Source organism: Artemia sp. Qi Xiang Cuo, chromosome 15 (assembly GCF_049724085.1).
Source record: "Artemia sp. Qi Xiang Cuo chromosome 15, ASM4972408v1, whole genome shotgun sequence".
Taxonomy (NCBI): domain Eukaryota; kingdom Metazoa; phylum Arthropoda; class Branchiopoda; order Anostraca; family Artemiidae; genus Artemia; species Artemia sp. Qi Xiang Cuo.
Window position 1 is genome coordinate 32,060,896 of NC_142808.1, and position 10,911 is coordinate 32,071,806.

Consider the following 10,911-nt stretch of genomic DNA (forward strand, 5'->3'; position numbering starts at 1 on the left):
AGGAAACCTTCTCGCGCGCTAAAACAATTCATCGCTAAGATGTTTCTTGCCTAATTGTTTCCATGGCCTTTGGTTATTAATATCTTTTGGAGTTCGACCAAAAGAGTTGTTTCCGAGACAAAGACATTAATGACTTGGATCTATTCCTGGAGAAATGTTTCTAGGCGGAAATTTTTAAAGTCTGATAGATGATGTCATTGATTGATTGATCTGTCAAGAAAGGGAAATTAATTTGTTGTTTCTAAGGGGAATTATTGATTCACGATATGTGAATTGAGGTTGACAGCACAGGTGTTCCAAAGTCCGGGTTTTTGTTGTTGTAAGTGCACGCTCTCAGTGAATGTCAATGTCATTGTTGTTGTTGTAAAATTTAGATCATTGATCACAGTAACTACGTGTTCTCCCTCATGAGACCATTCCCATATTTGTTGCCCCGTAAGTATTCTATGCCCATATATGGACAATGAACCACGTGGTTCGTACCAGTGTTGTAAGTGCACGCTCTCGGTGAATTTCAAGGTCGATGGTGTTGTTGTTGACACACTTTGATTACGCAATCAAGTTCTCGGAACTTCACTTCCCCCTCGAGTCCTAGATCAATAACATTGTTCCCGTTAGAATTCACTGCGCATGTGCAACCTTCGCCCCGGAGTTATTACACATAGAAACATCAAATAAATCGACCTTGGAAAAAGAGGTCATTGACCCCATTAACCACGTGTTCCCCCTAATGACTCTATGCCCATATATGGTGTGGGCGTGGGAATTTTTAAAAAAAGTGTCCGGATCGGGATTCGAAGGGGTGGTGTAATCGTCGGAGTAACACCCCCTCCTCTACTTATATTATGAGAGAGAATACCTCTTCATCTATAGTACAAAGTCGGGGAAAACTTTGGGACAAATATTTATGTTTAGTCAAGATCTTCATTAATAGTAGTTTTTCTGAATTAGTTGTTAATAGTGTTTTTGCTACACAATTTTGTTTTGACGGAAAGGGGTATTATTGTTCATTTGGATTAAAATTATGTGTGACATTGATTTTCTATAGGGCTGAAAAAACTTTTAACCGGGCCTCCTTAACACTTAATTCTATTTTTACTTATGCATAAACACAATAAAAGGCCATATAAACAAAAAAGAGAAACATTACCAATTATAAAAATCGAAAAAAAGTTTCTGGTAGAGCTTGCCTCCAGCCCTCCAAAATAAAATTGCTGGCGTGCCTCATATTTTTTGTACCTGTAGACGTGTTTGATGCGTTAAGCTACACAGGAAAAGACTTGTGTAATAGGACGAGATGTTTCGTCCCCTACCCTTCACTAATAATGAAGGCATCGATTAAAAATGTTCCCAAGAACCATAACGGATTAGATAAACATTTTTATTCCCTCCCCCTATTACCAGGAACTTATTACTACCCATCATAACCCTTCTTATATTTGCCAAAGGTTCATGGAGATTTAAGCATCTTGAGTTTTGAAATTTACTCTTCTAAGATTTTGCACTCCCCCCCCCCCTTTCACACACACATTGACCCACCGGCTTTCCTTCATAATGAATGATGCACAATTATACTTTTTTTCTTAATTCTTTTTCTTAGTCTTAATATCTATTTGCCTAACTAATTTTACAATTGAGGAAAATTTACCAAGAAGAAATAGAGTTGGAGAATTCCCAACTGGAAGATCTTCAAAATGGGAAATTTCTGAGGGTAGGTAATTTTCAACGTGAGACATTTTGTGGATAAGGTTTTTCTGTAACGGGATCTTCTTAGGATATTCTTACATGCGAAGGATTTTCCACAAAAGAGGTTTTCACGGGGATAAATTTTCTACGCTAAAGGTTTTTTTCGGGAGGATTAAATTTTACGAAATGCATTTACGAATGTGTCTCAACACATGTAATTTTGAAGAATTAAACTGTCTTAATAATATCCACTACCCTTTTTAAGTAACAATAGATTGTCTCACAGCAAAGTGGTATTTTCTGTCATTTTGTGCCAGGAATGAAGCAATCTAGATATATAAACTGTTATATAAACTGTTATTTACTGTTTTATAAACTGTTTCAGCTTTGGGTTCTTTGAAAAGATCAAATGGATGAGGTAGGGCATCTTTTGCCTCTCTTGCACAACAATTGTATCCCGTACAACATACATACAGGCTGCAGCATTGTGCCTGAAAAAGAAGAAAAATCAGAAAGGCTTATAGACAAGACTCTGAATTTGTAGGACATCAGTACATGATTATCTAGACTGGAGACTCATAAGACTTTCCAATAGTTTGAAAAATATTTGAGTTTGTGTAATTCATCTATACAATTTTACAAATTTTGAAGGATTTAAATAAGAAAAGACAAGGAATCTAAAAAATTGGCTGCTATTATCCCCAGATGAAAAAAGTGCCTGCCAGAGAGTTGAGCATGTGTTCCTGAAGATAATAAACATCTACAAATTCCTTTTATTAAAATAATTCTTTTATCATTCTTCACCAAGTAAAGAATTTTGTCAAAAGGATGAAAATTCAAATCTATAAGAAGTCTGAAATTAAAAGAACCCAAATCGTTTTTTGAAAGACTGAAAAAAAGTTGTTTTGGTAAAACGGCAATAAGCAATCGTTCGCAATGCACTCTTTTTGCCAAAAGCTTATATGTTTCATAATCAAAGTAGCAAAACAACATATCTGCTAACTAGCAAAACAGTCTTCTCATGCTCACACAATCACACAATCACAATCTTCCATTATTAAAACACAAACGATATAATTTTGGAAATAATTCCTACTAGTTATAACGAAGAGATGCCTACCATGTCTTATGTTAATGCCAGTATCGGTAGGTAGCCTAATGTTCCTAAATTAATCTTTTCCCTATGTAAAATTCTGAATACCTTCAACTTAATTCTGAATTCTTATCATCCTGAACGTCAAGGCAATAATGATTTTTGAATTATTCTCAGATGTGCTAAAGATGAGGTTGAAGTACAGTGCTCACCCAAGTGAGCTAATGTACATGATATACGAATTATAAACTAATTCACAACAATCCTTGAATCACAAGATGAAACTAAATGCATAATTCTCTAACATATACTTCTATTATAAAAAGAAAATTTCGTACGTTTACTAGCGGACAGCAGCCATAATGACCAGAGGAGCTTATCCAACATACGGTACCAGCGCATTTCCCAGTAGAATGTGTTAATCCATCATTCACCAAAGTTGGGTCATCCTAAAAGTAAGAATGAGTTTTTTGAAAGCTTCCAGGATTAAATTGCACAGAGAGAGGGCAACACAAATCATGTATCTTAATTTCTCAGTCTTAATCATTCATGGAAACAGGATTATGACAGTAAATGAGCCTTTTCTGAGGGAATAGTCTAATCTTGCATGGACAAAAATAGAAATTTTTCTTATTTTACAACCTTTTCAGGTGTTTAAAATTTAAGAAACACAAAACACATTTTAACTGCAATTTTTTTATTTAAAATTTTACAAATCAAATGCGAAGATAGTAAAATTAAATATCATAAGAAATTAGATACAATATATATTTCCTGACAAAAGCTGACATCATATCAGTTTCAAAAATTCAGAACCGCAGTATATATCTTAAAGTTTACAAAGGATAGATTTTTCTATAAAATGAAATTGGTTCGTTTTGATCTGGAGCTATAGATCGTATAAAATTTTTTTCAGCATCCTATACTGTTGCTACTCGTTTATACAACTTAGAAGCATCAAGAATTTCGCGGAAGGAAACTGTAAATAAGGAGCGATGCGGTTCAATAGTAACCCAAATGCTAAGAAACATAAATAAGGAGCGATGCGGGTCAATATTAACCGAAACACTAAGAGACAGAGTCTTAGTAACAATAGATTTATTCTTAAGTACCAATTTTTGATTCTTACTAAAAATATATAAAATTCATCAAGTTTAGTGTTACCATCAAAAGTTACAAGCCTGAGAAAATTTGCCCATTTTTTGAAAAAGTGGGGAAACACCTTTAAAATATCAAGTGATCTTAAGTATCAAGCAGTTCATGGTAGGCAACTGTAAGCAAGGAGCAATACGGTTCAATAGTAACCGAAACGCTAAGAAACATTTGTTAGGAGCGATGGGGTTTGACAGAAACGGAGTCTTGACAAAAAAAGATACACTGAAATGATCAAATTTGATTCTTACTAAAAATATGTAATATTCATCAAGTTTAATACTACCATCAAAAGTTACGAGCCTGAGGAAATTTGCTCATTTTTTAAAAAGGTAGAGAAATACCTTTAAAATATCAAATGATCTTAATGAAATTCACACCGTCAGATTCAGCATATCAGAAAACCATACAGTAGAGGTTTCAAGCTCCTATCATATGCAGTGCAATCGCGCTGCCGAAGTAAAGAACCATGTTGGCACATGGAAAATGGTGAGCTTGAGAGGGGGGCTATTTGCCCAAAGGTGGCTCATTCGATTGGATATCGAGAGTTCTACTGCCCTTTTTATGGGTCAAAAGTGATTGGAAGGCAATGAACACCCCTTCCACGCCCACCATTTCCCCAGAAACATCCAATCAAAATTTTGAAATATTCATTTTGTTCAACGTTGTTAAAAGTTCTGGGAATTAGGTCTTCTAGGATGACAACCCCTCAAAGCCCTTAGGGCAAAGGTTGTAAGCTATACCCTGGGGGCATAGCAACCAACCCCTCTCTCACGCCCACCATTTCCCCAAACAAATTCAATTAAAACTTTGAGATACCCATTTTTTTCAACTGAGTTGAAAGTTCTGGAAATTATGATTTTGTGGATGCCAAACCCCTCAGGGCAAGGGTTGTCAGTTATACCCTGGGGGCATATAAGGTTCTTATAGAAAGTATTTTCGAAAAGACTTAAAAAAGGGCTCATTAGATTAGATACTGAAAGTGCTAGTGCCCTTTTTAATAGTCGAAAGTGATTGGAGGGCAAATAGCCCCCCTCCCAAGCTCACCATTTCCCCAAACATATCCAACCAAAATTTTGAGATAGTCATTTTAGTCAACATAGTTGTAAGTTCTGGAAAATAGGTCTTTATGGATGATACTTCCCCCCAGAGCCCTCAGGGTTAAGGTAGTAAGCTATGCGCTGGGGGCATATAAGGTTTTCCTTATAGAAAATGTTGTCGTAGAAACTTCAAAAAGGCTCAAAAGGAAATTGAAAGGGATACTGCCCTTTTCAATAGGCTAGTCGAAACTAATTGGAGGACAACTAACCTTCCTCTCACGCCCACCATTTCCCTAAACACATCCAATTAAAATTTTCAGATAGTATTTTTCTAAACGTAGTTGAAAGTTCTGGATATTACATCTTTGAGGATGATCAGCCCCCCCCCCCACCCCTTAGGGCAGGGGCTGTAAGTCATGCCTTGGGGGCATATAAGCTTTTTATAGAGTGTTGTAAATAGAAACTTCGAAGGGCTAGTGTTCTTTTTAATGGTCAAAAGGGATTGGAGGAAAAGCAACACCCTTCCCCGGAAAAGCAACAAACAAATACAATGATCAAGGTTAGATGTAGATCCTGCATGATGCACAAACTTATAGGGCAGGTATTAATTCTAAAGTGTATATGAAGCGGGGAGACTATCTAGAAACAAACTTGATCTAGGCAAACTTGTAGTTGATTCAGAACTTATATCGCCAATGATAATCCACCACACTTTATTAGAAGCGATGTTGTTTAGTAGATCGTGAAGTTACATACAAGCTTTGATGTAGTAATTTAGATAAACAACAGTGTTTCTATTACATGAAAGATAAGGTTTAATTTGCACAGTATTTCCAAGTCGAACCGGTAAAAAATATTATTTTAAAAATATCGTGCTGGGGATAAAACTGAAAGTTATTTCAAGTTTGAAATTGCATGTTATCTCAAGTAAAAATTGCAATATTCCAGAAGAAAATATTTTTAACTTCGTGTCAAAATTGATGTTCAAAGCAACTCTGGTGAGACTTGCATAAACCAGACAAAAGGAGTAAAGGGGGATAAACAGAAGTTTTCGGAAAGAAAAGCTGCCTTGGAGGAGGAAGTATAGAAACATGGTAATTCTAGGACCAAGGTATAAAATTACCAGTGGAACTGCGGGGGAAAGTCCAAATGTAAACGGACCGGCAAAAGATGCAAGCGGCAAAATTCTAAAAGGCAGCTTGATCCCTGATGAGTGGCAGAGCAGCAGGAACGGATAACTGGAGGGATATCTTTCTTTTCTTGATAAATTCTTTTAACAGATTGTTTTCTCGTGTGTCCTAACAGCCCTTGATAAACACTTGCAGAATGAACCGCACAGTTTCCAATCGTCTCATTCTTGCAATGAGCTCATCTACACACTAAAAAAAGATGATACTGGAGCACAATGAATAGCGAGGAAAACTGGGCCTGATTTTGGAATATTTCGCAAAATGCTGTACCAAAGCACCATTTAAAAAATCCTGATATATTATGGAGTCCCGAACAAAATAGTGTATCTAATTGTTGCATTAGCCTACATGAAAATACGAAATACTGTGCTCAGACCCAATTAGCAAATGCTTGACATTTCTGTACGTTTCTGGGGTAAAAATGAGCTGTATTCCTCTTCGTCCTCGTCATCGACTGCATACTTTGTGATTGTACAAGGTTTTGCATCATAATTGGAGGAGCCTAAAAGCTAGCCGACCTGGATTTTTTGCTGACAATATTGCCTTGATGGTAAGGGACAAGGTGAAACTGTAGGATCTCCTCAACTTTATCCGTGAAAATACTAGCCAACTTTGCCTCAAAAGTAATACAAAAGGGACAAATAATATGGCAACAACTAATTCCCCCTGGCTATAAAGTGCAGAAGCTATCCTGGAGGCTCCACCCTCCTATGTATGGACCCTCAACTATTGAGCAGGTCATCGATTTCAGGTCCTTGACAGCATAGTTGGAAACTCAGGATCAAGGTAGCAAGAACGCCAGCTGAGGATTGGGCACGCTAGTGGAGCTTTTAATACATAGATAGGTTACAAATTTGAGAGAATTCACTTAAAGCGTTAATTTCGGACACAAACTTTTTATGTAAATGATATTATATTGTTCATGCTAACGACGTCATACGCATACAATATTCTTATCTCTTTAAACAAGCAATAATCGTTTTTTTTATTTATTCATTTGTGTATGCATTTTTTCGAAAAAGGCTGCACATTTTATTAAGATAATTGGCGGCCAAGGATTTTCCGGGCTAAAAAAACGACATATTTAAATCATGAGTCTGAGAAAATTCGTTTAGAGCTTTGATTTTGGAAAAAAAATACTTAACAATATAAACATAGCTAAAAATAAAATACCAAGTGTGATGAGTCTTTTAAAAAAAGGCGTTTTAAGGAGTTTAGTTATGCCTAGTGTACCTTTGAATAACCTAAAAAATCAAATGTGACAGAACCATTCCGAACAGCTAAGGTAAAGAGTATTGAAAATATGTCTGAGTGTAATATTAAACAAAAATATGACAGCGAGAATTAAAACGAGTCAAACACAAAAGTGAAGAATAAAGAAACATGTAGTTACAAAACATACAACACAAAAGAGTAGAACAAGTTAAAAATGAGGGTTAAAAAAAAAAAAAACGCCGTTAAAAGATATGCCACAGCGAGAACAAGGAAATGTTTGGTTACAAGATAAGTGGCAGCGTGAATTACAAGCGACAGCGAGAATCAGAACGGGTCAAAATATTTTGGAAAATTGGTATCTTGTTATTCACATTTTTAACTCATTTGAAATATCATTTTCTTTAAATATCCATTTAATCACTCAGACTATACTGTATATTGTACCCAGCTATATCAGGACATCTTGTCTCTAATCGCTCTAGAACAAATTCAAAGGTTACCAGCATTATAAAAGGAATGGTGGATTGTTTAGGCATATTTATAATTTTATTGTAAAATGGTCCTTGTAACTTAAGTTACCACAATTATATTTCTAAATCCTTCCAAAACTAATATCCTGTTTAAAAGAAAAAAAAAATATTTACCTCAGCTAGGACCGCTACAAGAACAGCAAATAGCACAATAAAAAGTTTTCCTTTCATGTTTTCGATCAATTAAACGATTAGTAATTTCAGTAAAAGTGATCGCTTTTTATACTCCAAAACTAAGCAAAATTTTTGAGATAAGGAATTTACATTCACAGCTGGTAGTGGCATAACTTAATTTTGGCCTCATTTGCTCATTTATAACACAAATTACTTTTGAAAAAACGTTTTTGATGAAAGTAAAGAGCAAAGTTGAAACTTCAAACAAACTGAAATTATTACTTCTTGGCTTAGACAAAATATCGTTGAAATTCAACTTCAAACAAACTGGCTCGTAATACTCGTCGTTTCCTATATTTGTAATAATGTAAATAATATATATTATTTGAAAATAATATATTTGTAAATAATGCTTTACTTAAAATACAAATGCATGACAACAAAACCGGAATAGAAACAAGAAAATCTTTAAGTGGCCTGTAGAAATTTATCGAATAGTTCATTAGGCTGTCAATAGTAATTTAATAGACATGAAATCAATGAATTTTACGACACGATTGGAACTCTCTAAGAAACTCAAGAATGCTCAAATTTCAGCAAAGTCTTTATTTTTCAGAATTCTAGAAATATAGGGAAATATTTTTAAAATGTTTCGCATGAACCGTGAGGTATTAATTTCTGTTCTTTTAATGTTTCCATTTCGCTCTTTACTTTCATCAGGAAAGCTTTATTTTCAAATCAATTTTATTTTAAATCAATAGTTTTTATTCTTTAAAAATATTGACAGTAAATCTTAGAAAAAAAATTTCTCAGTTAGGCAGAGAAACTAATGAAATGAAAATTATTATTTAGTTGATAACGCTATAGCATTGCCCATAGTAAAGGGCCATAAGACTTCAATGTGTAATGTATTGTTTCTAGAGGCGCTTCATATGGTAGTGGTGGTGGCGTTAACTTCGAAAAAGGGATTATTCGATTGGAAATTGAAAGCTCTAGTGGTCTTTTTTAAGAGTCAAAAGTGATTGGCCGTAAAAAGTCATTCCCCCCTACGCTATTGTTTCTCCAGTTTGTATCTAATCCAAATTTTAGATGGCCATTTTGTACAAAATAATCCGAAGGTCCAATTACTATGCCTCTGGGGATGACACTACTCTCATAGACCCCAAGACAAGGCTGCAAGTTATGCAAATCGTCCATCATAAACATAAAAGGGTTGTTGTTTTTCCAACCCCTTGTAGGCAATAAATAAAAGACAGGTTCACATAAAACAATCATTTTAAAAACAAAAGAAAGGTACATTTACGGTTACTTTTCAACAAGATTGAGACATTTGTCATGTCTGTGGACAATCTTTTTAATACCCTTTTCAAAGAACGGTGCTGCCAATGAATTCAAATTATTCTTGACGTCGGTTTGAGGGTCCTCATTGGATTGACAGCGCTTTCCTCCAAAGCACGTCCTCAATTCAGGAGAACGATGAAATTGGTTTGGTTATAAGTCAGGACTATAAGACGGATGATGAAAAACGTCCCATTGAACTTGTTTGAGAAGCCGCTGAGTTCCAAATGCTATATGTGGACAAGCCAGTCCACATACTGTGGACAAGCAGTATGTTATGGATCAGAATAACTCCAAACCACACATCTAGCCTGTGGATTTCTAGACGCAACTCTGCTGTACATAGATTATAAACCATCTAATTTAATACTAATTTTCAGTTTAACAAAAGAAAAGGAGTTCAGGTCTTGAGGACACAATTTCAAAATGAGTTTTGGCAGAATTCATGAAAAAAAAAATTGTGTTTGCTTATTTTACAGCTTTTCTTGAAATAACAAATTCATTAACACCTTATTTGGTGCCAAACCGGAATTAAAGATTTAAAAGCTGAAAGTCATGTGTTTCGCCTCTTTTCTAGACGCAATTTGTTTGGCTCTTTATCTTTTTAGGTTTAATTTACTTTTACAGGTTCTTTACTTTACTTTAACTTTTATTTTTTACATTTTTTTATTCTTTGATCATAAAATAACTTTGAATAAACTAGGAAATTTACATTAAGACTCAATTTTTATTAACCCATTTGAGACACACTCCACTAGCTAATCTAACCTTAGCCCAGGTATACACATAGGATTTTTTGGAGGAGGCAGTAGAAAAAAATTTGAAGGTTGACGGGGATAGTTCCAACAATCAAAGATTATTTATTTAACAAAGTGAATGGCTAGTATCCAGAAATTGAAAAATAAATCAAATTTTTTGGAAAGGTCTCACGGTTTTCCTGCGCAAGTCTGTTTGTTTTGTTAAAGTAGCTTCGGTTTCTCAAAGAAAGAAATTTCTAGGGTAGGTCACATTCGTGAATTATATAAATCAGTTATTTTAGTTGGTGTTATTTTTGTTATGTTCCCCCTTAAAGTTTTTGTTGTCTAATCCTTGAATTAGGATTAAAATTTTTATCGGATGTAATTGGGGAGAAAAGGGCGTGGGGGCAATTTGCCCTCCAAACCCTTTCGACTCCCAAGAAGGGCACTATAACTTCCGATTTCTAATTAAATCCGCCTCTTCAAAGTTTATACGACCATCCCTTTCAGATGAACTGCCTTTAAGAAAAGAACTGGAGTCTTATGACCTTGGGGTTGGTGGGGGAGGCTAGATGCCATCGGATTACTTTTGACTCTTAAATAGGAAACTAGAACTTTCACTTTCAAATCATTTTAGTCCCCTCCGAAATTCATACAACTATCTTTTGCGTAAAAACTTTAAATGCCTCCAGAACATAAGTTACAACGCTTCTCCTGTTTGATTTTTTTTTTGGGGGGGGGGAGTATGTTGAACCCGAAGTTTTTTCACCCGATTGTTGGACTATTTCAAACAGAATGGCTACCTCAAAATTTTGA

General features: G+C 35.1%; 1 protein-coding gene across 1 annotated transcript; it reads right to left on the reverse strand.

Moving 5' to 3' along the window:
• Positions 1 to 2,000: 2,000 nt before the first annotated feature.
• LOC148943558 (uncharacterized) lies at positions 2,001 to 8,089 on the reverse strand. The gene is made up of 3 exons (XM_089101545.1): positions 8,021 to 8,089; positions 3,118 to 3,228; positions 2,001 to 2,177 (listed from the first exon to the last, which is right to left on the reverse strand). Exons 1-3 carry the CDS (start codon positions 8,075 to 8,077, stop codon positions 2,016 to 2,018), a joined length of 330 nt encoding a protein of 109 aa, XP_088957671.1. The 5' UTR covers positions 8,078 to 8,089; the 3' UTR covers positions 2,001 to 2,015.
• Positions 8,090 to 10,911: the final 2,822 nt, after the last annotated feature.

Bases quoted from the DNA above. Each gene is read 5' to 3' on its own strand.
- LOC148943558 (XM_089101545.1), bottom strand. From the start codon at position 8,077: ATGAAAGGAAAACTTTTTATTGTGCTATTTGCTGTTCTTGTAGCGGTC. The intron at 3,229-8,020 runs GTAAATATTTTT...TCTTACTTTTAG, and splicing joins TTGTAGCGGTCCTAGCTGAG to GATGACCCAACTTTGGTGAA. The intron at 2,178-3,117 runs GTACGAAATTTT...CTTCTTTTTCAG, and splicing joins GCTGCTGTCCGCTAGTAAAC to GCACAATGCTGCAGCCTGTA.